The following is a 22,926-nucleotide window of genomic DNA, read 5'->3' on the forward strand; positions in this document are numbered from 1 at the left end:
GATCATTTTACCAAGAAATAGGAGCGCATTATTGGCATAAAGCCCCTTTTCTAGTAATGAAATCCCAAAAAGTCTCCAAGATAACTTTACATGACCAATTTCACTCTTCTTCTTTACACATCTTTCGTCTTGTGTTTTTCCACTGGTTTGTGGAATGTAATGTCCACAACAAATGACTTCGACATCCAAATGTTGCCCGTCAAAGTGATGCATCATCCACGGTGAAGTCAACTCGGCATGCACTGGCTGATCACCATGATTGGGCACTGCGGAGATAACATTAGCGCCCCTGTGACCAATGCTTTGTGGTTGACAGACAACATCCATAGACTATATATATAGAGCGTTGGCATTTCTTATTGTTCTTGTTTCTTCTTGTTTCACTTTGTTTCTAGTCCCTTTGAATATCGAAGTTATTTGAGTATGTCAAGGGTTTCCGCCTTTCAGTATCTGATCATCTATTCTCAGAATAAGTCACGCCAACTCAGATAACGATGCACTGCCATGTGATTCACTCCCATCAAACCAATATTATACAGCAAGTATTCTCAGTAACTCAGTGAAATCTTCAACTGTACAGACAGAGAACTTTCTACACCATCTCTTCAAAAGTAGCAGGTAAGGGATTACTCATTTTCTAAGTTGGACAATTAAGAACGGGGTCATCCAGGAACATGGCCGTTTCTTTCCCAGTAGAGCACCTCTGTCCATGGATTGTTTCTGGTAATGCAGCACGGCGTTATCAATGATAAGAAGGCAGAGATGCAATACCCCAAACAACCTGTGGACAGATGGGGCACTGTTTTCGGAAGAGAGCAGCTTTGATGTACAAACTTTAGATCGATTTGAAATTTGGGTTAAACTGAATTTGATGGAGGTACTGTCCATTTAGATCTCAGAAATGACAAGTTGGCCCAGAAGAAGTGACATGGGGCAATATTTTCCAGGCGTTTCTAATATTAGGAACCGTATCTTGTATAAAAGTCCCTGCTTACAATCACATTATTCTGAAACATGACTTGAAATCCCATGGCTAAAGATATATAAGTCCAATCTAAACTACCGTATATACTCGAGTATAAGCCCAGATTTTCAGCCCTTTTTTTTGGGCTGAAAGTCCCCCTCTCGGCTTATACTTGAGTCATACCCAGGGGTCGGCAGAGGAGGGGAAGCGGGGGATGTCTAATTATACTCACCTGCTCCTGGCGCTGTGCAGTCCCTGCTTCCCCTGCACCGGTAGCTTCTTCCTGTACTGAGCGGTCACATGGTACTGCTCATTACAGTAATGAATATGCAGCTCCACCTCCCATAGGGCTGGAGCCGCATATTCATTACTGTAATGAGTGGTAACGGTGACCGCTCAGTACAGGGAGAAGCTGCGGGCGCTGGGGGAAGCAGGGACTGCACAGCGCCAGGAGCAGGTGAGTATAACGGGGAGGGGAGCGCTGCGGTGCGCGATATTCACCTGCTCCTCGTTCCGGCGCCACTCCATCATCTTCAGCGTCTTCTGCAGTGACGCTCAGGTCAGAGGGCGTGGTGACGTGGGTAGTGCGCGCCCTCTGCCTGAACGTACGTGCAGAAGATGCTGAAGATGGAATGGAGTCAGGTGAATATTGAAAGTGCCGGGGGCCTGAGAGACAGAGAGGCGAGTATGTGATTTTTTTTTTTATCGCAACAACAGAAAATGGGTGCAAGTGTCTGTATGGAGAATCTATGGGGCCATAACGTTTGTGCAGCACTATATGGGGCAAGTGTCTGTATGGGGCCATAATCAACATTTGTGCAGCACTATATGGGGCAAGTGTCTGTATGGAGCATCTTATGGGGCCATAATTAACGTTTGTGCAGCATTATATGGGGCAAGTGTCTGTATGGAGCATCTTATGGGGCATTAACGTTTGTGCAGCACTATATGGGGCAAATATCTTTATGGAGCATCTTATGGGGCCATAATTAATAATGTTTGTGGAGCATTATATGGGGCAAGTGTCTGTATGGAGCATCTTATGGGGCCATTATTAACCTTTATGCAGGATTATATAGGGCATATTTTAATATGGAGCATCGTATGGGGCCATCATAAACTTACCCCCTAGGCTTATACTCGAGTCAGTAAGTTTTCCCAGTTTTTTGTGGCAAAATTAGGGGGGTCGGCTTATACTCGGGTCAGCTTATACTCGAGTATAGACGGTAATTGATTTTTGCACAAAATGTCCCCCAAAATTCTGGATTCTTCTGAATCAAAATTTTGGGATTTTCAATTAGGATTGATCCAGAAAAGTTGTGGCCAACCACCTGCCAATTTTCAGGATTATAAGAGCCACAAAGGAATAATAAAAAAAAACAATAGACTTGTATTCCCATATACTCACCTTGGCCCTCTAAAAACCATTCCTGTCACAACTGCTCCTCACCTGTCTTCCAAACGCCTAATCTTTCAAGGTTTTCTGGAGTAATTTGCCATTAACTAAGCCCTATGTGGAGCAAAACATACATCCCGCGTGACTGTGTGGGGTGCAATAACAATAATGCCAAAAATAATAATGCCAAAGATGTGTGTTGTGCTCCACATAGCTGTGCAGGGTTCAGTAAGTGGTGGCATCAGCTGGAAGACCTGGGGGGAAAAGGAGAAAAATGGCACTGGCAGGATTGGTATGGGAGGGGTCTAGTTTAGGTGAACATTGTAGTTTACTATTTTTTTAACCTCCTATAGACTGATTCAGTTTGCACAAAATTTATTTGATGATCCAACCATCTTCTTGAGCAGTGATTGCAAGATATAGCAATCGGCTCCGTGTCTAAGAAACTGGACTCCTCGAATAGACTGCAGAAGAGACCAGAAACCTTGGAAATAGGGAAGACCGAACAAAAACTGCAAAGTTCGGGGTTTGTACAGGACATCTAGTATCCGGTGCCATATCCCGAGCACTGACTTCTTACTATATGTCCATGTTACGATTTGGGTCCAGAAGGGCAGGGCAGCCAATCAACAAGCTTTAAGCCTGTGGGCATTTCTGATTTTTTAAAAAATGTCCGGCCGCACCCAGACATCCATGGATCCGCTCATCACTGCTTGAAAATAAAAAGTAAATTATAAAATTAAAAATCCTTTCTTTCTTGAGAACGGAGAGAAATTTTGTTAAGAGAACAATGCAATTTAACTATTTAGGTAGTTGAGTCAACCCTTTGATTTCTAATCCAGTAAACACAAAGATTACCAGATCTTTTGCATTGAATCTCTTCTGGCTCATAGGTATGGCATGTCCTCGTAAGTTCAAAATAAATTATTCGGAAAGTCCATAAAGAAATATTTGACAGGGATCACCTAACCTGTTTTTTTTTTTTTTTTTTAGGCTTCCCTATCTATTAAGTACAGCCATTTATTTGAAAAAGATGGAAAGAAGATAATATGGAGCTACAAAACACCACCGATGATTACGATGATTATTACAACGATGACCACTACAAGTAATAATTTTATTCTTATTATGTAACATCCGTCCTAGTACATTAGCATCTACAGGATAGGTATTGGCCTGATCATTACTGGGACCCTCACAATTTAGATGGGACACTTCAAGCCCATACTTCGATGCAATATTGGAGCCAGCAACGTTTTACCCAGAAATTCTGCAACAATTCAGAGAACACAAAATTCGATAAGCCAGCCAATGACCACAGGAAAAGGCGTGACTAGTCCAGTGTGGTCGCGAGCTGGCTTCTTACTCCATCTGCCAATTCATTGATTGGTCTCTCTCATGTGTGTACAAAGGGAGGGACCTGTCAATCATTTGGAGTAGGGTGGGAAGAAGTCAACCTTGAAAAAGGTTTTCTCTATGGGTTCTCTATGAAAGTTTTCAGACTTTCTCTCGGAGTGGTCAGAGGTAGGCAACGGTGGAAGGATTTTGCATGAGTGGGCATGGGAAGAAGGACTCACACACTTCCTCTACCAATGGTCGAGGAAGCCAAGACTCACAGGCTTTCTCTATGAATGGTGAAGGAACATGACTCATAAACGTTCTCTATGAGTAAACATGGGAACAGAGCTGTTAAACGGAATATGTTAGTAGGATCAATCTTCTTAAGCCAGTCTTTATGGACATGCAGATTATAAAAAGTTGAATAAAATGTGAAATCCATGCTTTTCTTAATACTTAAATAAGCTGTTAAGATCTACAGGTCATATATAGATCTCCCTGAAAATCGGCCTCCAAAGATTCTTGCAAATGAAAGGGAGTGTTGCCAGTGTGAGACATGTAGCGCAGAAGACCAGACTGTCAGTCATTACATGTCTCACACTAGTAATGTTCCTAATGTAAAATAAGCTCTGGAGGCACATTCTCAGGAAGATCTATGTCCGGCCCAAAGATCTTAGCAGCTCATTTACATATGAAGAGAAACAAGGATTTCTCTGAAATAATATATCATATTGCAGATATCAAGGCATCACCTCATTCAGCTTCCTATGAAGCAAAAGGCCCATATAGATAACGTCAGTGGGTTGATCCTAGTGACAGATTCACTTTAAGCTGCTTTTAGATAAAAAAAACGTAATAGATTCAAGGTAATTAATAACTGCCAAAAAGACTTTATGAAATGTCTGTTAAGAAAACAAATTTAAAGCCGAAATGATGTCTTACATTTTAGATTTTGAAACATAGATGTATTTTTGAAATTTATGATTTAATAGCTGGATTGTACTTATATTTTCTACTTTTTCTATATTTTTTATACAAACTATATTACAGGATTTCCAATTATAGTTTCCGGGTGAATGTCCAGAATTTTGAGCCCATTTATGAACCTGACAGTGACTATTCTCAGGACGATGCTATCGATTACCGCATACCCAAAATGTGCATCATTTGGTACAGCATTACTTTAGTTTTGGGGGTCATCGGAAATGGTTCAGTCATCTGGATCATTGGCTTCAGGAAGAAGACCGTCAACGCTGTGTGGTTCCTCAACCTGGCCATCGCTGATTTCATCACATGTATCTCTCTACCTTTGCGTATTTCAGAATGGGTTTTGTACCATGAAATTTACTACGATCATTTCTTGTGTAAAACTGGCATTACCATTTTGTTCATAAATATGATCTGTAGCGTGTACTTTATGACCGTCATCAGCATTGATCGATGTGTCTCCATCTTTTGCCCAATATGGACCAAACTTCATAGGACTCCTAGGCTGGCCACCATTATTTCTCTACTAATTTGGATGTTGAGTATTCTGATAAGTATCCCTTACATAGTGTTTAATCATGCCTTTGATTTTGTCTCGGAGTGTTTCCCAAAATATGTTAGAGTGCTTGGATCTTACACGCAAGAGAAAAGAGATGCTATGTTCCTCATCAAAAATATCTGCATGTTTGCTTTCCCTTTTGCCATTATTCTCCTTTCATGTATACTGATTTTCCTTAGGTTGAGAAAACTCAAAAGATTTTGTAAGTCTCGACGGCCTTTTCATGTCACCACCACTGTCATCGTATGTTTCTTCATATGCTGGTTTCCATATAACACTTGGCCTTTAGTAAAAATCGGCGACGAATACAGAAAACTAGACATGTTCCTTGCAGAAATATTTTCCTGCCTGGCTTATTTCAGCAGTTGTCTGAACCCCATTCTGTACATTTTCTTTTTTCAAGATTTCAAAAAAAACTTTTTGAAGTCCTTACCGACCATGTTGGAGAAAGTTTTTAATGAAAAGTTAGACCTCGACTGTGAGGTCAGTAGAACTGCCACCATTAATAATACAGTGAACCTTGGTTCTTCACTTTTGTAAAAAGAGTAACCTATTTGGTGAGTTTTTGGAAGTTGGGTAAAAAAAAATAATTAGCTTCTAGTATTGTATTTGGCGTCATATTTCCCCCCCATGGTTTGATAAGGGAATGGAGCATCGTAGTGTGATACCTGTCCTAATATGGTTGTTTGCCATCAGAGAAAAAGGCCATGCTGGTTTCTCGAGGGAAAGCGCCACAGTTTTGCTCAGTACCTAAAGAAAATAGAGTCTAGCATTAGTATAAAAGAAAAGCCGCACTCACCAAATCGATGAAAAAGATAAAAAGTCCTTTATTCCTTACTTCAGGACATGGACAAGGGTATGCAGGAAAGCAGAGGAATGCGGTAAGACAAAACAGGATGACGCCATTTCGCGTCAATCCAACGTAATCATTCTGACCTTGAAAATTATGTCGCCAGATGATATATGCATACATAAGATGATGACAGTAAAATCTTATTGCATGCATTGTTAATAATAAGACTGTGAGAATTCTGCTGTAAAACTGCTTGAAATTGTCAAAAATTTTGTACAACTGAAAGTTTCCAAAAATGTTGTAACTGTTGGTGTTTGGTTGAGCTTAGGCAGGATGGCATGTGTCGAAAAAAATGCTTGACAGACGAATCCTTCATAAACTACTTAACGTCTCAATGGTTGTATAAATTAAACCAGAAATGTACGACAGCACATATAAGTTGAAACATGCGCCAAATTCATTAAATAGTGTGTGACTCCTCGTGAATTCAGCGCACCTTACGCCACCTCTTCCTTTCTTAAGACTGGTGCACAATACGCAAGTAACATAGTTATTAAGGTTGAAGGAAGACTTTAAGTCCAACTAGTTCAACCCATAGCCTAACCTAACATGCCCTAACATGTTGATCCATAGGAAGGCAAAAAAAACATGTGGCAAAGAGTAAGCTCCACATTGGGGAAAAAATTCCTTCACGACTCCACATACGGCAATCAGACTAGTTCCCTGGATCAACGCCCTATCAAGGAATCTAGTGTATATACCCTGTAACATTATGCTTTTCCAGAAAGGCATCCAGTCCCCTCTTAAATTTAAGTAATGAATCACTCATTACAACATCATACGGCAGAGAGTTCCATAGTCTCACTGCTCTTACAGTAAAGAATCCGCGTCTGTTATTATGCTTAAACCTTATTTCCTCCAGACGTAGAGGATGCCCCCTTGTCACTGTCTCAGGTCTATGATTAAAAAGATCATCAGAAAGGTCTTTGTACTGTCCCCTCATATATTTATACATTAACATAAGATCACCCCTTAGCCTTCGTTTTTCCAAACTAAATAGCCCCAAGTGTAATAACCTATCTTGGTATTGCAGACCCCCCAGTCCTCTAATAACCTTGGTCGCTCTTCTCTGCACCCGCTCCAGTTCAGCTATGTCTTTCTTAAACACCGGAGACCAGAACTGTGCACAGTATTCTAAGTGTGGTCAAACTAGTGACTTGTATAGAGGTAAAATTATGTTCTCCTCATGAGCATCTATGCCTCTTTTAATGCATCCCATTATTTTATTTGCCTTTGTAGCAGCTGCCTGACACTGGCCACTGAATATGAGTTTGTCATCCACCCATACACCCAGGTCTTTTTCATTGACGGTTTTGCCCAAAGTTTCAGAATTAAGCACATAATTGTACATCTTATTACTTCTACCCAAGTGCATGACCGTACATTTATCCCCATTAAAGCTCATTTGCCATTTATCAGCCCAAGCTTCTAGTTTACATAAATCATCCTGTAATATAAAATTGTCCTCCTCTGTATTGATTACCCTGCAGAGTTTAGTGTCATCTGCAAATATTGAAATTCTGCTCTGAATGCCCCCTACAAGGTCATTAATAAATATGTTAAAAAGAAGAGGGCCCAATACTGACCCCTGTGGTACCCAACTGCTAACCGCGACCCAGTCCGAGTGTGCTCCATTAATAACCACCCTTTGTTTCCTATCCCTGAGCCAGCTCTCAACCCACTTACACATATTTTCCCCTATCCCCATTATTCTCATTTTATGTATCAACCTTTTGTGTGGCACCGTATCAAAAGCTTTTGAAAAGTCCATATACACTACGTCCACTGGGTTCCCTTGGTCCAATCCGGAACTTACCTCTTCATAGAAACTGATCAAATTTGTCTGACATGAATGGTCCCTAGTAAACCCGTGCTGATACTGGGTCATGAGGTTATTCCTCTTCAGATACTCCAGTATAGCATCCCTTAGAATGCCCTCCAGGATTTTACCCACAGTAGAGGTTAGACTTACTGGCCTATAATTTCCGAGTTCAGTTTTTGTCCCCTTTTTGAATATTGGCACCACATTTGCTGTACGCCAGTCCTGTGGTACAGACCCTGTTATTATGGAGTCTCTAAAGATTAAAAATAATGGTCTATCAATGACTGTACTTAATTCCTGCAGTACTCGAGGGTGTATCCCATCCGGGCCCGGAGATTTGTCAATTTTAGTGATTTTTAGACGCCGCCGCACTTTCTGCTGGGTTAAGCAGGTGACATTTAATGGGGAATTTTTATCACTAATCATTTTGTCTGCCATGGGATTTTCTTGTGTAAATACTGATGAAAAAAAGTCATTTAGCATATTGGCTTTTTCCTCATCCTCATCCACCATCTCACCCAGACTATTTTTAAGGGGGCCAACACTATCAGTTTTTAGTTTCTTACTATTTACGCAGTTAAAGAATATTTTAGGATTATTTTTACTCTCTCTGGCAATGAGTCTCTCTGTCTCAATCTTTGCTGCCTTGATTTGCTTTTTACAGAATTTATTTAATTTTCTGTATTTATTTAATGCCTCCTCACTACCTACTTCCTTTAATTCTCTAAATGCTTTCTTTTTGTCACTTATTGCGCCCCTTACAGCTCTATTTAGCCATATTGGTTTCCTCCTATCTAATAAATTTGGGTATATATAAAACCAATTTCTTCTAAGCTTTTTATTTAGTGGCTGCGTTACTGCTCAGTCATGGAAGGAAAACAAAGAAAATATCAAATATAGTGAATGTAGCAGTAACGCAAGAGCAAACATTTTTTGGGTGTGCAAAGAGTGTGCAAAGCAGTCATCAAAGCAAAAGGTGGCTACTTTGAAGAACCTAGAATATAAGACATATTTTCAGTTGTATCACACTTTTTTGTTAAGTATATAATTCCACATGTGTTAATTCATAGTTTTGATGCCTTCAGTGTGAATGTACAATTTTCATAGTCATGAAAATACAGAAAAATCTTTACATGAGAAGGTGTGTCCAAACTTTTGGTCTGTACTGTATATATATATATAGATTTATGTCTGTATGCATGTATGTATGTTTGCATGTATGTATATATGTACATATGCATGTATGGAAGTATGTATGAATGTATGAAGCGCTCTGCTTCCCGGGGCTTCAGGAAAATGGCCGCGGGAGGCCGCGCGTGCGCAGATGGAGATCGCGGTGGCCATTTTCCAGAAGCCCCGGGAAGCAGAGCGCTCCATCTGCGCACGCGCGGCCTTAGGAAGATGGCCGCGCCCACTGATAACAGGATTCACCCGGCTCTGCTGCATACCGGGCTGCTGCATCACCATACCGGGGAAAGGGACCCCGCTTACTGCGCCTCCTCTGCCGCTGCACCTCTGCCACCGCACCTCTGCCGCTGCACCTCTGCCACCGGACCTCTGCCGCCACGGTAAGCCTGCATTGCCTGCACGGTAAGCCTGGGACCCCTCTCACGCCATACCTCTCACTGCACCTCCTGATCCCAGCACCTCCTGATCCCAGCACCTTCTCATTCCAGCACCTCCTGATCCCAGCACCTCCTGATCCCAGCACCTCCTGACCCCAGCACCTTCTGACCCCAGCACCTTCTGATCCCAGCACCTCCTCATCCCAGCACCTCCTCATCCCAGCACCTCCTCATCCCAGCACCTTCTCATCCCAGCACCTCCTGATCCCAGCACCTCCTAATCCCAGCACCTCCTGATCCCAGCACCTCCTGATCCCAGCACCTTCTCATCCCAGCACCTCCTGATCCCAGCACCTCCTAATCCCAGCACCTCCTGATCCCAGCACCTCCTGATCCCAGCACCTTCTCATCCCAGCACCTCCTCATCCCAGCATCACCCCACCTCTGCCGACACCTTGCCTCCTGTGACCCTGCTCTGCCACCGCCAGCCCTCAGGTAAGATACTGTAAATTCGGACAATAAGACTGACCCCCATCTTATAAAAAATCTTTTTTTCTGCAATTTTCACCCCAAATTTGGGGTGCGTCTTATGGTCCGGGGCGTCTTATAGTCCGAAAAATACGGTATATATGTTTGCATGTGTCTATGTATTTATGCATGTATGTATGTATATTTATGTATGTAATGAGAAGGTGTGTCCAAACTTTTGGTCTGTACTGTATATATATATATATATATATATATATATATATATATATATATATATATATATATATATATATATATATACTAGATTGTGGCCCGATTCTAACGCATCGGGTATTCTAGAATATGCATGTCCCCGTAGTATATGGACAATGATAATTCCAGAATTCGCGGCAGACTGTGCCCGTCGTTGATTGGTCGAGGCAACCTTTATGACATCATCGTCGCCATGGCAACCATTATGACATCTACGTCGATACTGTGCCCGTCGCTGATTGGTCGAGGCGAATTCGCGGCAGACTGTGCCCGTCGCTGATTGGTTGAGGCAACCTTTATGACATCATCGTCGCCATGCTGTGCCCGTCGCTGATTGGTCGAGGCCTGGCGGCCTCGACCAATCAGAGACGCCAGATTTCCAGGACAGACAGACAGACAGACGGAAAAACCCTTAGACAATTATATATATAGATATATATATAGATAGATATAGATATATATCTATATATATATATATATATATATATATATATATATCTCAAAAAAGTAAAGGGAACACTTAAACAACAGAATTTAACTCAAGTAAATCAAACTTCTTTGAAATCAAACTGTCCACTTAGGAAGCAACACTGATTGACAATCAATTTCTCCTGCTGTTGTGCAAATGGAATAGACAACAGATGGAAATTATTGGCAATTATCAATACACACTCAATAAAGGAGTGGTTCTGCAGGTGGGGACCACAGACCACATCTCAGTACCAATGCTTTCTGGCTGATGTTTTGGTCACTTTTGAATGTTGGTTGTGCTTTCACACTCATGGTAACATGAGACGGACTCTACAACCCACACAAGTGGCTCAGATAGTGCAGCTCATCCAGGATGGCACATCAATGCGAGCTGTGGCAAGAAGGTTTGCTGTGTCTGTCAGTATAGTGTCCAGAGGCTGGAGGCACTACCAGGAGACAGGCCAGTACATCAGGAGACGTGGAGGGGACCGTAGGAGGGCAACAACCCAACAGCAGGACCGCTACCTCTGCATTTATGCAAGAAGGAACAGGAGGAGCACTGACAGAGCCCTGCAAAATGACCTCCAGCAGGCCACAAATGTGCATGTGTCTGTACAAATGGTTAGAAACCGACTCCATGAGGATGGTCTGAGGGCCCGACGTCCACAGATGGGGGTTGTGCTCGCAGCCCAACACCGTGCAGGACGCTTGGCATTTGCCACAGAACACCGGGATTGGCAAATTCGCCACTGGTGCCCTGTGCTCTTCACAAATGAAAGCAGGTTCACACTGAGCACATGTGACAGATGTGACAGAGTATGGAGACACCATGGAGAGCGATCTGCTGCCTGCAACATCCTTCAGCATGACCGGTTTGGCAGTGGGTCAGTAATGGTATGGGGTGGCATTTCTTTGGAGGGCCGAACAGCCCTCCATGTGCTCACCAGAGGTAGCCTGACTGCCATTAGGTACCGAGACCTAAGACCTGAATCCGATTGAGCACATCTCGGACACCATGTCTCGCTCCATCCACCAACGTCACATTGCACCACAGATTGTCCAGGAGTTGGCAGATACTTTAGTCCAGGTCTGGGAGGAGATCCCTCAGGAGACCGTCCGCCGCCTCATCAGGAGCATGCCCAGTCGTTGTACAGTAGGGAGGTGATACAGGCACGTGGAGGCCACACACACTACTGAGCATCTTTTCCTTGTCATGAGGCATTTTCACTGAAGTTGGGTCAGCCTGTAATTTTTTTTTTCACTTTGATTTTGAGTATCATTCCAATTCAAAGACCTCCATGGGATATTCATTTTGATTTACCTTGATAATTGTTATGTTTTATTGTTCTGAACACATTTCACCATGCCATGAATACAAATTTGCGACTGGAATATTTTATTCAAAGATATCTATGATGTGGTATTTTAGTGCTCCCTTTATTTTTTGAGCAGTGTATATATATATATATATATATATATATATATATATATATATATATATTCTCCAGATATGAGGATAAGGTAGGCCCACAGACACATAATAATTGGGTAATACACTATGAACTTTAGGTATGTACAGTCATGTGCCTAAACTAAACAGAAATAGACAATATTTCCTCAAGTAGAAGTAAATCTAAGTTTCTCAAGTGCTCTTCAGTTCCTTGGTCTTTTTAACACCTGAAGTGTATCATAGTACATAGCAGTCAGGGTACAGTACTGAGAAAGGCAACCCTTTTTCCTAATTTGGTGCTCTAGGGACAACAGTTAGCTTGGCTATTTTGCGGCACATAACTACCATAATTGGAATAGCTAACTTAGACATAAATTAATCCTGTGTTATTCTCATTTTTCTCACACACTAATCTTTTTCACTGCTATGCTGTCACACACTAACAGTTATTTAAGTGTTTCTATAGCTAAACTGTGAGTTCTGATATACTACTGCATTTCCTGTCTTGGCTTTTATACTGGCTATGACAGTCTTTCCTGATTGGCTGTGCTATACAATATGGCAGGCTAGCTGTGAGACATTACAGAGAAGACAACCAGGCTGCACCCGAGATCATGTGAGTCTTCTCTGGTTGATACATTATTAAAAGTGTCAAAAATGCTATGTTAGGTGTGAAATCACAAAGTAAATGAATTCCTTTTGCTTCAGATACAACAGATACAAATAAAATTCATTTTCTTAGCTCCGTTTCCGCTTCTGCTCCTAAGATGACCAGTATGCAGTTCCGTAATTGAGACTCGTCCAAAATTATGAGACTTTCCGGATTATTCGAGACAGGAGTTAAGTAATTGAATTGTGTGAAACTATTAAATTGCCAATTTATCAAATAACTCAGATGAGGGTTAAGCAATGATCAAACATAGACTTGTTCCACTTGACCAAAAATAAAAAAAAAAGTGATCTAAGCTTCATTCACTTGAGCTGCTGTCACCAAAGTCAATGACTCTTATCGTAAAAAGAAGATATCTTCGAAGATCGCTGTGTGATTCCTTATCGTTTCCTTGTTTGGGTACAGCCGTTTCGAATCTGATTTCGTGCCAATGATAGAAGGAAACAAAAGCAGATAATATTATATTTCCCTTGACACTGACCGTCGAGAGGCAAAATTGAAGATTGCACCAAAGCGCTTAGGTAAGGAACAAATCATTTCCATTGAAATTCATTCATTTTATGCCTAAGATTTGGATATTTGTAAAGTAGGGTCCACCATCCTGTGGTTCTCCAGCTGTTAAGAAATTAGATTTGTAGTTTAGTAGCATCTCCACAGATTTAAGATGACACTTTGAAGGAATCTTCAAGTTTGTAGGCAACAAAATGCATAATATGGGTCCCCGAGATGACTTCACTCTGGTTTTGGAGTTCTGTGGACAATAGATGGCACAAACAATAGATTATACCAAATCTTAGAAAAAGCTAAGCTTTCGCCTTTTATCTAACCTGAGATCTAACTTTTTGTGGAGGGCATGTGGTCAATTGTTCCTCTCTATGCCAAGTCCATTTGCCGTACGTATGTAGACTTTCCAGATGAAGTAGAGTCAACATGAATCTTGATGTCTTTGTCACTTTCAGAAAGGCTCCTTCTATGTATACACCTCTTCTAGAAAGAAGAAAACCAGCTTCTCTGAAAATCTACCCTGTAAGCCAATGTCCGACTCAATCATCAGCATCGCATCATGACTAAAGATATCATCCAAACCAGAAATCGATGGTTTGGTTGACTATTTGTTACGTTGCAAAGCTCGCTAATGAATCTAGCATTGACTTATAAGGTGGCTACCTCCAATACTTTCCATTAAAGAATTAATTTTCTTGATTCTGGGAAAAAAGTTAATTTACATATTATTTCAATATGGACGCCTGTATATTCCAGTTGAATCTTTTTCATGGGAACCAATAATCCCAACAATTTTTTTTCCCAAGGAAGAGGAATTCGGCAACTTACCGATTTAGTTGTAGGCACCACCAAGGTTGTAGTCAGGTAGATTCCATCTGAACTGATCTCAGAAGTAATTAAGGTTGATATCAATTTTCTTAATTGACCATTGGATTAATTACTCATGTGTATGGCTGCATTACAGATATGTATTGAACAGGGGACCTTAGGGGGAGTATGGGGGCTTTAGCTTACGTGATATTGAAAAAAAAAAAACCTTGTTAATGATTCTTCTCTCATTAGTAATAGTTTAGAGCAATGGTATTTTTTTTTTCAAAAAGGATAATATAGGATTACTATTTCTAAGTAACTTAAGCCGTTTTGTCACAATTCAACTAAATATTTTTCAGATATGGGGATTATAATCTTTTCTCTTCTGGTATATAAAATGGAAGATATCGAAATGGTGTGTTCCTTCCTCTATTCAGAAAACGGTTGACAAATCCGAATGTGTCATATTTTGTGCCAAATTTATGTTCGGCAATGAATTTCCAAACATATTCGCTCATAGAAATAGAGATGAGCGGATATATTAGGAAACGATCTCCAAACATAAAATCGGCACAAATATGGCACATTCTGATTCGTCGACCATTTTCCGAATAAGTTCGCTCATCTCTAGCATATAGTATGAGGTCATTAATTACACAGAATACTAGATGATGGCCCGATTCTAACGCATCGGGTATTCTAGAATATGTATAGTAGTATATAGCACAGCCCACGCAGTATATAACAGCCTACATAGTATATAACACAGGCCACATAGTATATAGCACAGGCCAAGTAGCATATAACACAGGCCACGTAGTATATAACACAGGCAAAGTAGTATATAACCCAGCAACGTAGTATATAGCACAGCCACATAGTATATTGCCCAGCCACATAGTATATTGCACAGCCCACGTAGTATATAGCACAGAGACATAGTATATAACACAGCCCACGCAATATACAGCACAGCCCATGCAGTATATAACACAGGCCACGTAGTATATAGCACAGGACACGTAGCATATAACACAGCCATGTAGTATATAGCACAGCCACGTAGTATATAGCCCGGCCACATAGTATATTACACAGCCCACATAGTATATAGCACAGAGACGTAGTATATAACACAGCCCACACAATATATAACACAGCCCATGCAGTATATAACACAGCCCACGTAGTATATAGCACAGGCCACGTAGCATATAGCACAGGCCACGTAGCATATAACAGCCACATAGTATATAATACAGGCCACGTAGTATATAACACAGGACAAGTAGTATATAACACAGACACATAGTATATTGCACAGCCCGCATAGTATATAGCACAGAGACATAGTGTATAACACAGCCCATGCAGTATATAACACTGCCCATGCAGTATATAACACAGCCCATGTAGTATATAGCACAGAGCCGTAGTACAAAGCCCAGCCCACACAGTATATAACACAGCCCATGCAGTATATAACACAGGCAACGCAGTATATAACAAAGCCCAAGCAGTATATAACACAGGCCATGCAGTATATAACACAGCCGATACAGTATATAACAAAGCCCACATAGCATATAACACAGCCCATGTTTTATATAACACAGGCCACATAGTATATATCACAGAGATGTAGTATATAGCACCACCCATGTAGTATATTACACAGCTCACGTAATATATAACACACGCCACATAGTATATAACACAGGCCACATAGTATATAACACCTTCCACATAGTATATAACAGCCCACCCAGTATATAACACAGCCACGTAGTATATTGCACAGCCACGTAGTATATAGCACAGAGACGTAGTATATAACACAGCCCACGCAGTATATAAGACAGGCCATGCAGTATCTAACACAGCCAACGCAGTATATAACACAGCCCACATAGTATCTAACACAGCCCACATAGTATATAAAACAGCCCACGCAGTATATAACACAGCCCACATAGTATATGACACAGGCCACGCAGTATATAACACAGGCCACATAGTATATAGCACAGCCCACATAGTATATAGCAATGTGGGCACCATATCCCTGTTAAAAAAAATAATTAAAATAAAAAAATAGTTATATACTCACCTTCCGTCGGCCCCCGGATCCAGCCGAGGCCTTTAGGCGATGCTCTGTTCCCAGTAATGCATTTTGGCAATAACACGTGATGATGTAGCGTCTGGTGAGACCGCTACATCATCACCGGTCATTGCCGCAATGGATTCTAAGGACCGGAGCGTCACGAGAAGGTGCCGGAAGGTGAGAATATAATGATTTTCTATTTTTTTTAAATTATTTTTAACATTAGATCTTTTTACTACTGATGCTGCATAGGCAGCATCAATAGTAAAAAGTTGGTCACACAGGGTTAATAGCAGCGTTAACGGACTGTGTTACACCACGTTATGCCACAGTGTAACTCAGTCCATTTAACGAACTGCTAAACCACAATGGGGGCACTGACTGGAGGGGAGTAGGGAAGAGGAATTCGCAGCCGGACTGTGCCCGCCTCTGATTAGTCGCGGCCGGCCGTGACCAATCAGCGACGCGAGATTTCCATGACAGACAAACAAACAAACAGACGGAAGTACCCCTTAGACGATTATATATATAGATATTTTGATCACTTTATGTTTTTAAAATTCTTTGTGAAAAAAAGAGGCTCTCTGGAATATATTATTAACCATGACAAATGTGGATGTCGGAACCATTGGCTAACTGATTGTGAGGGTCTACTCACCTCTTAAAGGGGGTGTCTGACCTTAGTCTACAACTCTGTAGTCACTATATGTGACTGCAGACTTGTGAATCCTCACATTGCGCCCACTATAAGGATTCTCTGGTGGCAGCGCACATGACCACAAGTATGTGATTTGCATACATGCGGACACAAGTCAACTAGATGGGCATGGCCTCACTCAATGCAAGTGTCACATGAATTACTGCTCCCGGTGCCATCACTCGATAATCTTTACATTGAGCCGTGACCGTGTAATAAGAGGATATTCCAGTGCCGCCAACGGGAGCAGCGGGCATTGACCACAAGTTTGTGATTTGCATAAATGCAGTCACATACTGATTAGACAGGCACGGCCTCGGTCAATGCAAGTGTATTCGGCAAGACCGGATACATTCTAGTCAGAATGTAGACAGATATAGTCAAATCGCATACTTGCTTTCACATGAACGCCCACTTACGGCACTGGAGAATCTTCACAGCATGCAGTGCATGCAATGTGGGGATTCACAAGTCTTCAGTCACATTGAGTGACTGTAGACTTGTATCTCAAGACTGGAAAACCCCTTTAAGATTGTGCCGCAATGAGCTCACAGTGGTCCACAAGCCAGGTACTGCTAGCAGTTACTCAGCCAACAGGTTTCATGATTGTGTCTCTTTGATGTCTATATGACCAGTCAATGAAGGAGAAATAATGGACGGAGGCAATCTTCATGGTATCTGGGTGAGGATAGACGTCCATTGGGTTGTGTCTAGTAGACTTCAACGAGACAAGAGAAATCCTAGTGTCAATAACACTTTTTATAAAGTTATTCTTTCTTCTTCATTGACTTTGACTATTCAAAATGAAAAATTCAGAAAAGTAAAAATAGAAATATAGAATCTTTAGTCATAATTTTCCCGAAATTACAATTAGTCAATTTGCTCAAATTTGCCAAGGAAATATAAATTTTTATTGAAGTTCCAATAACAATCAAATGAACCCAAAACATAATAAATGTTGGGAGTAAAAGAAAGGAAAACAAATGATACTCAACTGAATGGGAGGAAACACAAATTAGATATTACAAAAAATTTTTTGACAGTTAAGGTGATCCATGAGTGGAACAGGCGGCCACGAAAGGTGGTGAGTTCTCCTTCCATGGAAGCTTTCAAACAGAGGCCGGACAGACATGATTTAGTGAATCCTGTTTTGAGCAGGGGGTTGGACCTGATGACCCAGGAGGTCCCTTCCAACTCTACCATTCTATGATTCAACTTTCCGCTCACGGCCACCCTCTGTTCCTCCATTCTGTCCAACTTCTTCTTTCTCCTGGTGTGTACCATCCTCTTTGGGGATCATGATGATGTCCCAGGGCTGTAGACATCAAATTGGCCTCTGAAGTGACAATGTCACCATGTGGTCGCCCAAAGCACTCGTTGTGATATAGAATACACATTTTCGGAATTCGAGAAGTGCAAAATGAAAATGCACAAATAGGATATTGTACATTGGGGGAAAGAAAAGGCTGGATGGATCGGAGGACCAGATTCTGGGTGGCTGCAGCAGTATCAGGATTGGTGAGTGGTGAGGTAAGTATCATTTTTTTCTAAGCCCTTTCTCAATACTCTATAATTAATCTAAATGCCATGAAGATGAATCTGGAAAACTAATTGAAAGCAGTAAAATGTCATACAGTTCTCTTATGTTTCTATTATTTGGTCGCAGGATATCATAAATATGGAGACTGCATCTTTTCCTCCTTATGGACTTGAAGTCACAATGTTTGTCTACGAAGAAGATACAGAAGAAATAAGCCCAACTATTTTGCGACTGATCCACATTTGTAACTTCATTTTTTACAGCATAACTTTCATCCTGGGAGTGACCGGGAACGGCCTGGTCATCTGGATTGCTGGATTCAAGATGAAGAAGACAATCAGCATTTTATGGTTTCTCAATTTGGCCATAGCTGACTTTATATTTGATATTATGTTCCCTCTCCAGATGACTGAGATAATTATGGAAGGACATTGGCCCTTTGGTGTCACCATGTGCAAGGTCGTTTTCACTGTTCTCTTCCTTAACATGTCCGTCAGCACCTCTTTCCTAATGATTATCAGTGTTGACCGTTGCACATCCATCATGTGCCCCGTGTGGTCAAAAAACCACAAGACTCCCCGGTTGGCCATGACTATCTCGGGAATAATATGGTCAACATGTCTCATGCTCAGCTCCCCATATCTTGCCTTCTTCAACATTGCTCAAGCCTACGAAAATGACACCTTATATTGTATCCCCATGTATGCGGATGACGACGACACCTACACAATGATGGATCACACTATGGTAATCGTCAGATTCGTCTCCATGTTCCTTATCCCGTTTTCGATCATAGTAATCTGTTATAGCCTTATTGCATGTCGCTTGAGTAAAAGCAGAAGTCTGTCCAAATCAAACAGACCATTGAAGGTCATTGTCACTATTGTACTTAGCTTTTTCTGCTTATGGTTTCCATTTCATATATGGCCTCTCCTAGAAGTCATGAAGGTTCAAATGGACCCTGACGTGGATGCGTTCGTGAGCAATCTCGTATACAGCATCGGCTTCTTTAATAGTTGTGTGAATCCCATGATTTACGTCTTTGTCGGAAGGGACTTCAAGAAAAGTTTATTCAAGTCCATTCCATTCCTTCTGGAGAACACGTTCAAGGAGAAAGATGGTTCCGAAACAGAGCTCCGATCAAATCTGACGGAGACTGAAATGGAAGTTATCACTAGTGAAGTAAGAAAAAATTCTTAAATGGGTTCTCCTAAGAGGACACCTCTGGCAATATGCCACACAGGGATATATAGACCCTACTATAATACTTTCTTCTAGTGCAGGCGCCCACAGCTTCCCTTGTCGTATCAGTCAGGAAGTCTTCATTATAAGACTTCTAGATGCTATGACCAAGAACGTGATGTCAATCAAAAATTTGTTGGATGCCCACTTATGTGCCCACTTATGTGCTCTTACATTGTACGTAGCGGATTTTACTTAAACAAAATAAGATTCATTGTTTTAACGCTTGAATGCTAGACCTAGTCATGTTCTTTTGGAAGTGGTGTCCACACGGGTCGACACCTTTCATTTTTCAAGGTCATGCTCCACTGAAAAGTCAAGGTGATACATGTTAGTCAGGCAGAACAAACTTTGGGACAGGTAGGATGGTTTTATTTTCCAACTTTGGACTATATTGTTGTACTTGCTATGTTGTGCACTTTTAGAATTGTGCCATTTATTTGACAATGAACATCTTATGTGTTGGGAGAACCCGCCAAGCGAAAAGCCATAATTCATCACCTGTCCTAACGGCTGCCACCTGATTAGAAGAAGTGAATGGACAAAGATGTCCACTACTTTTTTACTGATGGCCAATCCAAACAACATAGAATTGCACAAAGTATATAATAAAAATACCATTTTCTAGATAGATATAAATGTCACGTGATTTGTATAGTGTGCAGTTACTGTCTTATTCACGGTGATTGTATTAATTGCATTAAATAATAACGTACATATTTTTGCAGACTAATGTGGCATGTGGTCCTTGTGCCCCGACGTACGTTTCACCCTTTGCTTCATCAGGGGCTTGTCATGTGTGCAATTCTATGCTGCTTGGATATAACTATGCAAATACAATATGTGGTCCTCCATTGCATTTCTCTGTTGACATTATATGTACTTTCAATTGTTTAACTTTCGATAAAGTTTAAAGACAGCTTTTTTTTTTATACTATATGTACTTATCTTTCATCTTATTTTTCTGCAATATCTATGTTTGTCACTTATTCGCCTGTTTATACAAGCCTACTGAGCTTCCAATGTGCACAGAACGTCAATAATAGATCGCTTTTGCATGCAGGCAGTCAGCTAATGTGCTGCCGAGAACAATGATTTTTCAGCCAGCTGACGACTGAGCTTTATGATCAGCCGCGTTCCTAGGATTGTTCGTTCACAATAATCATGCAGTGTAAATGCACCATCTGATGCTCTGCAACAAGAAGCATATCCTGTCCTGTCGCTAGGGCAGAAGTGTTGATATTTGGGTAACACAACATGATATGTAATGCCACAAGTACTAACAGAAAAAACAGATGACTAAAACATCTCAGCCTTAAATGTATGTCTTCATTTTATTTGAAGGCTTCTATACCTAGTGTATTCAAATAAATGTTCCTGGTCACGAATCACCTGTTATATGTTTATTTCAGACTTTGTGTTTTATTCTTGTTACTTTTTTGTATGAAAACTCGAATAGGAGGAGAAGTTAGCTACTTCCACCCTTTTCGTATTGCACCCATATGAGGACCTGACGGTCACCAGGGATCGTTCAGTTTAACCTCTCAACAACATCAGCTGATTGTCGGGATGTCAGCTGCAGACCCCTGGTATGGCGCCCTCTGTTGGAAAAATATCATATTTCGGAAAGACATGATACCGGGTGGTGACTCATAAAGGAGAATGGTTCTTGAGACACAGACCTTTTGATTTAGTAGTGATTTTTTAAGGTCTTTACAATAGGGCGTGGTTTACAGGGTAATTATGCAGAGGAGCCTAAAGACACGCCCCAGAGGATCCAGTGAGACACTCTTCATTGATAAAGACTATTAAAATGTACACTAAATAAAAAGGAACTTTATGGGAAATTCTAAAAATAAAATAAACAAATAAATACATAAAGAAATAAAAATTCCACAATATTAAGAGGAGTAGGAAAAAAATAACAGCTAAAACTGATCACTTGCCACATTTTAAGGGTACACGTCTCACTGAGTTTCCACCCCAATCCCCTTATTTTAGCGTTCAGAACCAATCAGTAATAAATGCCGCAGTCTAGCGATATCCTCACTGCAACGGCTGGAATATCCCTTTAAGAAGATGACGTATCACTCTTGTAGTGTAACATTCTCATTATTTCACTTTGACGAGACGAAACAATGAACATATCCAAGAATTACATGCTGTACACATACGTATCTGATTGGTGACATAACGGCTCCTTTCCCATGACAGATAAGCTCCAACATATCTATAACCGAAACTGAAATCTTTTCTCATTAATAAAAACAAAGACAACCCTGCCTGAAAAGAAACCATATACTCACCCTTTTAATGTCACATTTATTACTTTTCACTTTTTTTTTTTTTACCCTATGAACTTGACTTTTTGTAGTCCTTCCAGCAATACACTCTACCCACCACTAGGTGGCAATATCATAGTCACAATTTCTTCCTAGCAAGTGAAAAAAAAGTCCTTGCCCTGTGGATGCAGCACCTAACATACCTAACCTAACATGTCCTGGGCAAAAAGGTCCACTCTGCTTCATTAAGCTACTAGTTTTGCCAAGTTGATACTTTCAAGTTGTACTTTACAGAGGAAATAGACCAACCAATGTGAAAATATGGAAACCTCTGATTAGTAGGGTTGAGCGAAACGGGTCGTTCATTTTCAAAAGTCGCCGACTTTTGGCAAAGTCTGGTTTCATGAAACCCGATCCGACCCCTGTGCGGGGTCGGCCATGCGGTACGCGACTTTCGCGCCAAAGTCGCGTTTCAATGACGCGAAAAGCGCCATTTCTCAGCCAATGAAGGTAAACGCAGAGTGTGGGCAGCGTGATGACATAGGTCCTGGTCCCCACCATCTTAGAGAAGGGCATTGCAGTGATTGGCTTGCTGTCTGCGGCGTCACAGGGGCTATAAAGGGGAGTTCCCGCCGACCGCCATGTTACTGCTGCTGATCTGAGCTTAGGGAGAGGTTGCTGCAGCTTCATCAGAAGCAGGGATAGCGTTAGGCAGGGTCCATTAACCACCAAACCGCTTGTGCTGCAGCGATTTCCACAGCCCAACACCACCCTCGGTGTGCAGGGACAGTGGAAGCTACATTTTTTTTTTCTCCTCAGCGCTGTAGCTCATTGGGCTGCCCTAGAAGGCTCCCTGATAGCTGCATTGCTGTGTGTACGCCGCTGTGCAAACCAACTGCTTTTTTCAAAGCACAAATCCTCTTGTTCCTTC

At 41.3% G+C, this 22,926-nt stretch overlaps 2 protein-coding genes across 2 annotated transcripts; both read left to right on the forward strand.

The window, feature by feature from the left end:
• The first annotated feature begins 526 nt into the window (after positions 1–526).
• On the forward strand, positions 527–7,005 carry LOC138652131 (C3a anaphylatoxin chemotactic receptor-like). Its single transcript, XM_069742899.1, has 3 exons — positions 527–618; positions 3,354–3,468; positions 4,749–7,005. Exons 2-3 carry the CDS (start codon positions 3,410–3,412, stop codon positions 5,782–5,784), a joined length of 1,095 nt encoding a protein of 364 aa, XP_069599000.1. The 5' UTR covers positions 527–618; positions 3,354–3,409; the 3' UTR covers positions 5,785–7,005.
• Positions 7,006–13,205: 6,200 nt separating this feature from the next.
• On the forward strand, positions 13,206–21,101 carry LOC138651171 (chemerin-like receptor 1). The gene is made up of 2 exons (XM_069741194.1): positions 13,206–13,337; positions 18,598–21,101. The coding sequence occupies exon 2, from the start codon at positions 18,610–18,612 to the stop codon at positions 19,669–19,671; it is 1,062 nt and encodes a 353-aa protein (XP_069597295.1). The 5' UTR covers positions 13,206–13,337; positions 18,598–18,609; the 3' UTR covers positions 19,672–21,101.
• Positions 21,102–22,926: the final 1,825 nt, after the last annotated feature.

Source organism: Ranitomeya imitator, chromosome 10 (genome assembly GCF_032444005.1).
Source record: "Ranitomeya imitator isolate aRanImi1 chromosome 10, aRanImi1.pri, whole genome shotgun sequence".
NCBI lineage: Eukaryota > Metazoa > Chordata > Amphibia > Anura > Dendrobatidae > Ranitomeya > Ranitomeya imitator.

What these genes read in the sequence shown, in the direction of transcription:
- LOC138652131 (XM_069742899.1), top strand. Translation starts at nt 3,410, where the DNA reads ATGGAGCTACAAAACACCACCGATGATTACGATGATTATTACAACGAT. An exon ending in TACAACGATGACCACTACAA is followed by an intron (nt 3,469 to 4,748) that starts GTAATAATTTTA and finishes ACTATATTACAG; the next exon opens with GATTTCCAATTATAGTTTCC.
- LOC138651171 (XM_069741194.1), top strand. Translation starts at nt 18,610, where the DNA reads ATGGAGACTGCATCTTTTCCTCCTTATGGACTTGAAGTCACAATGTTT.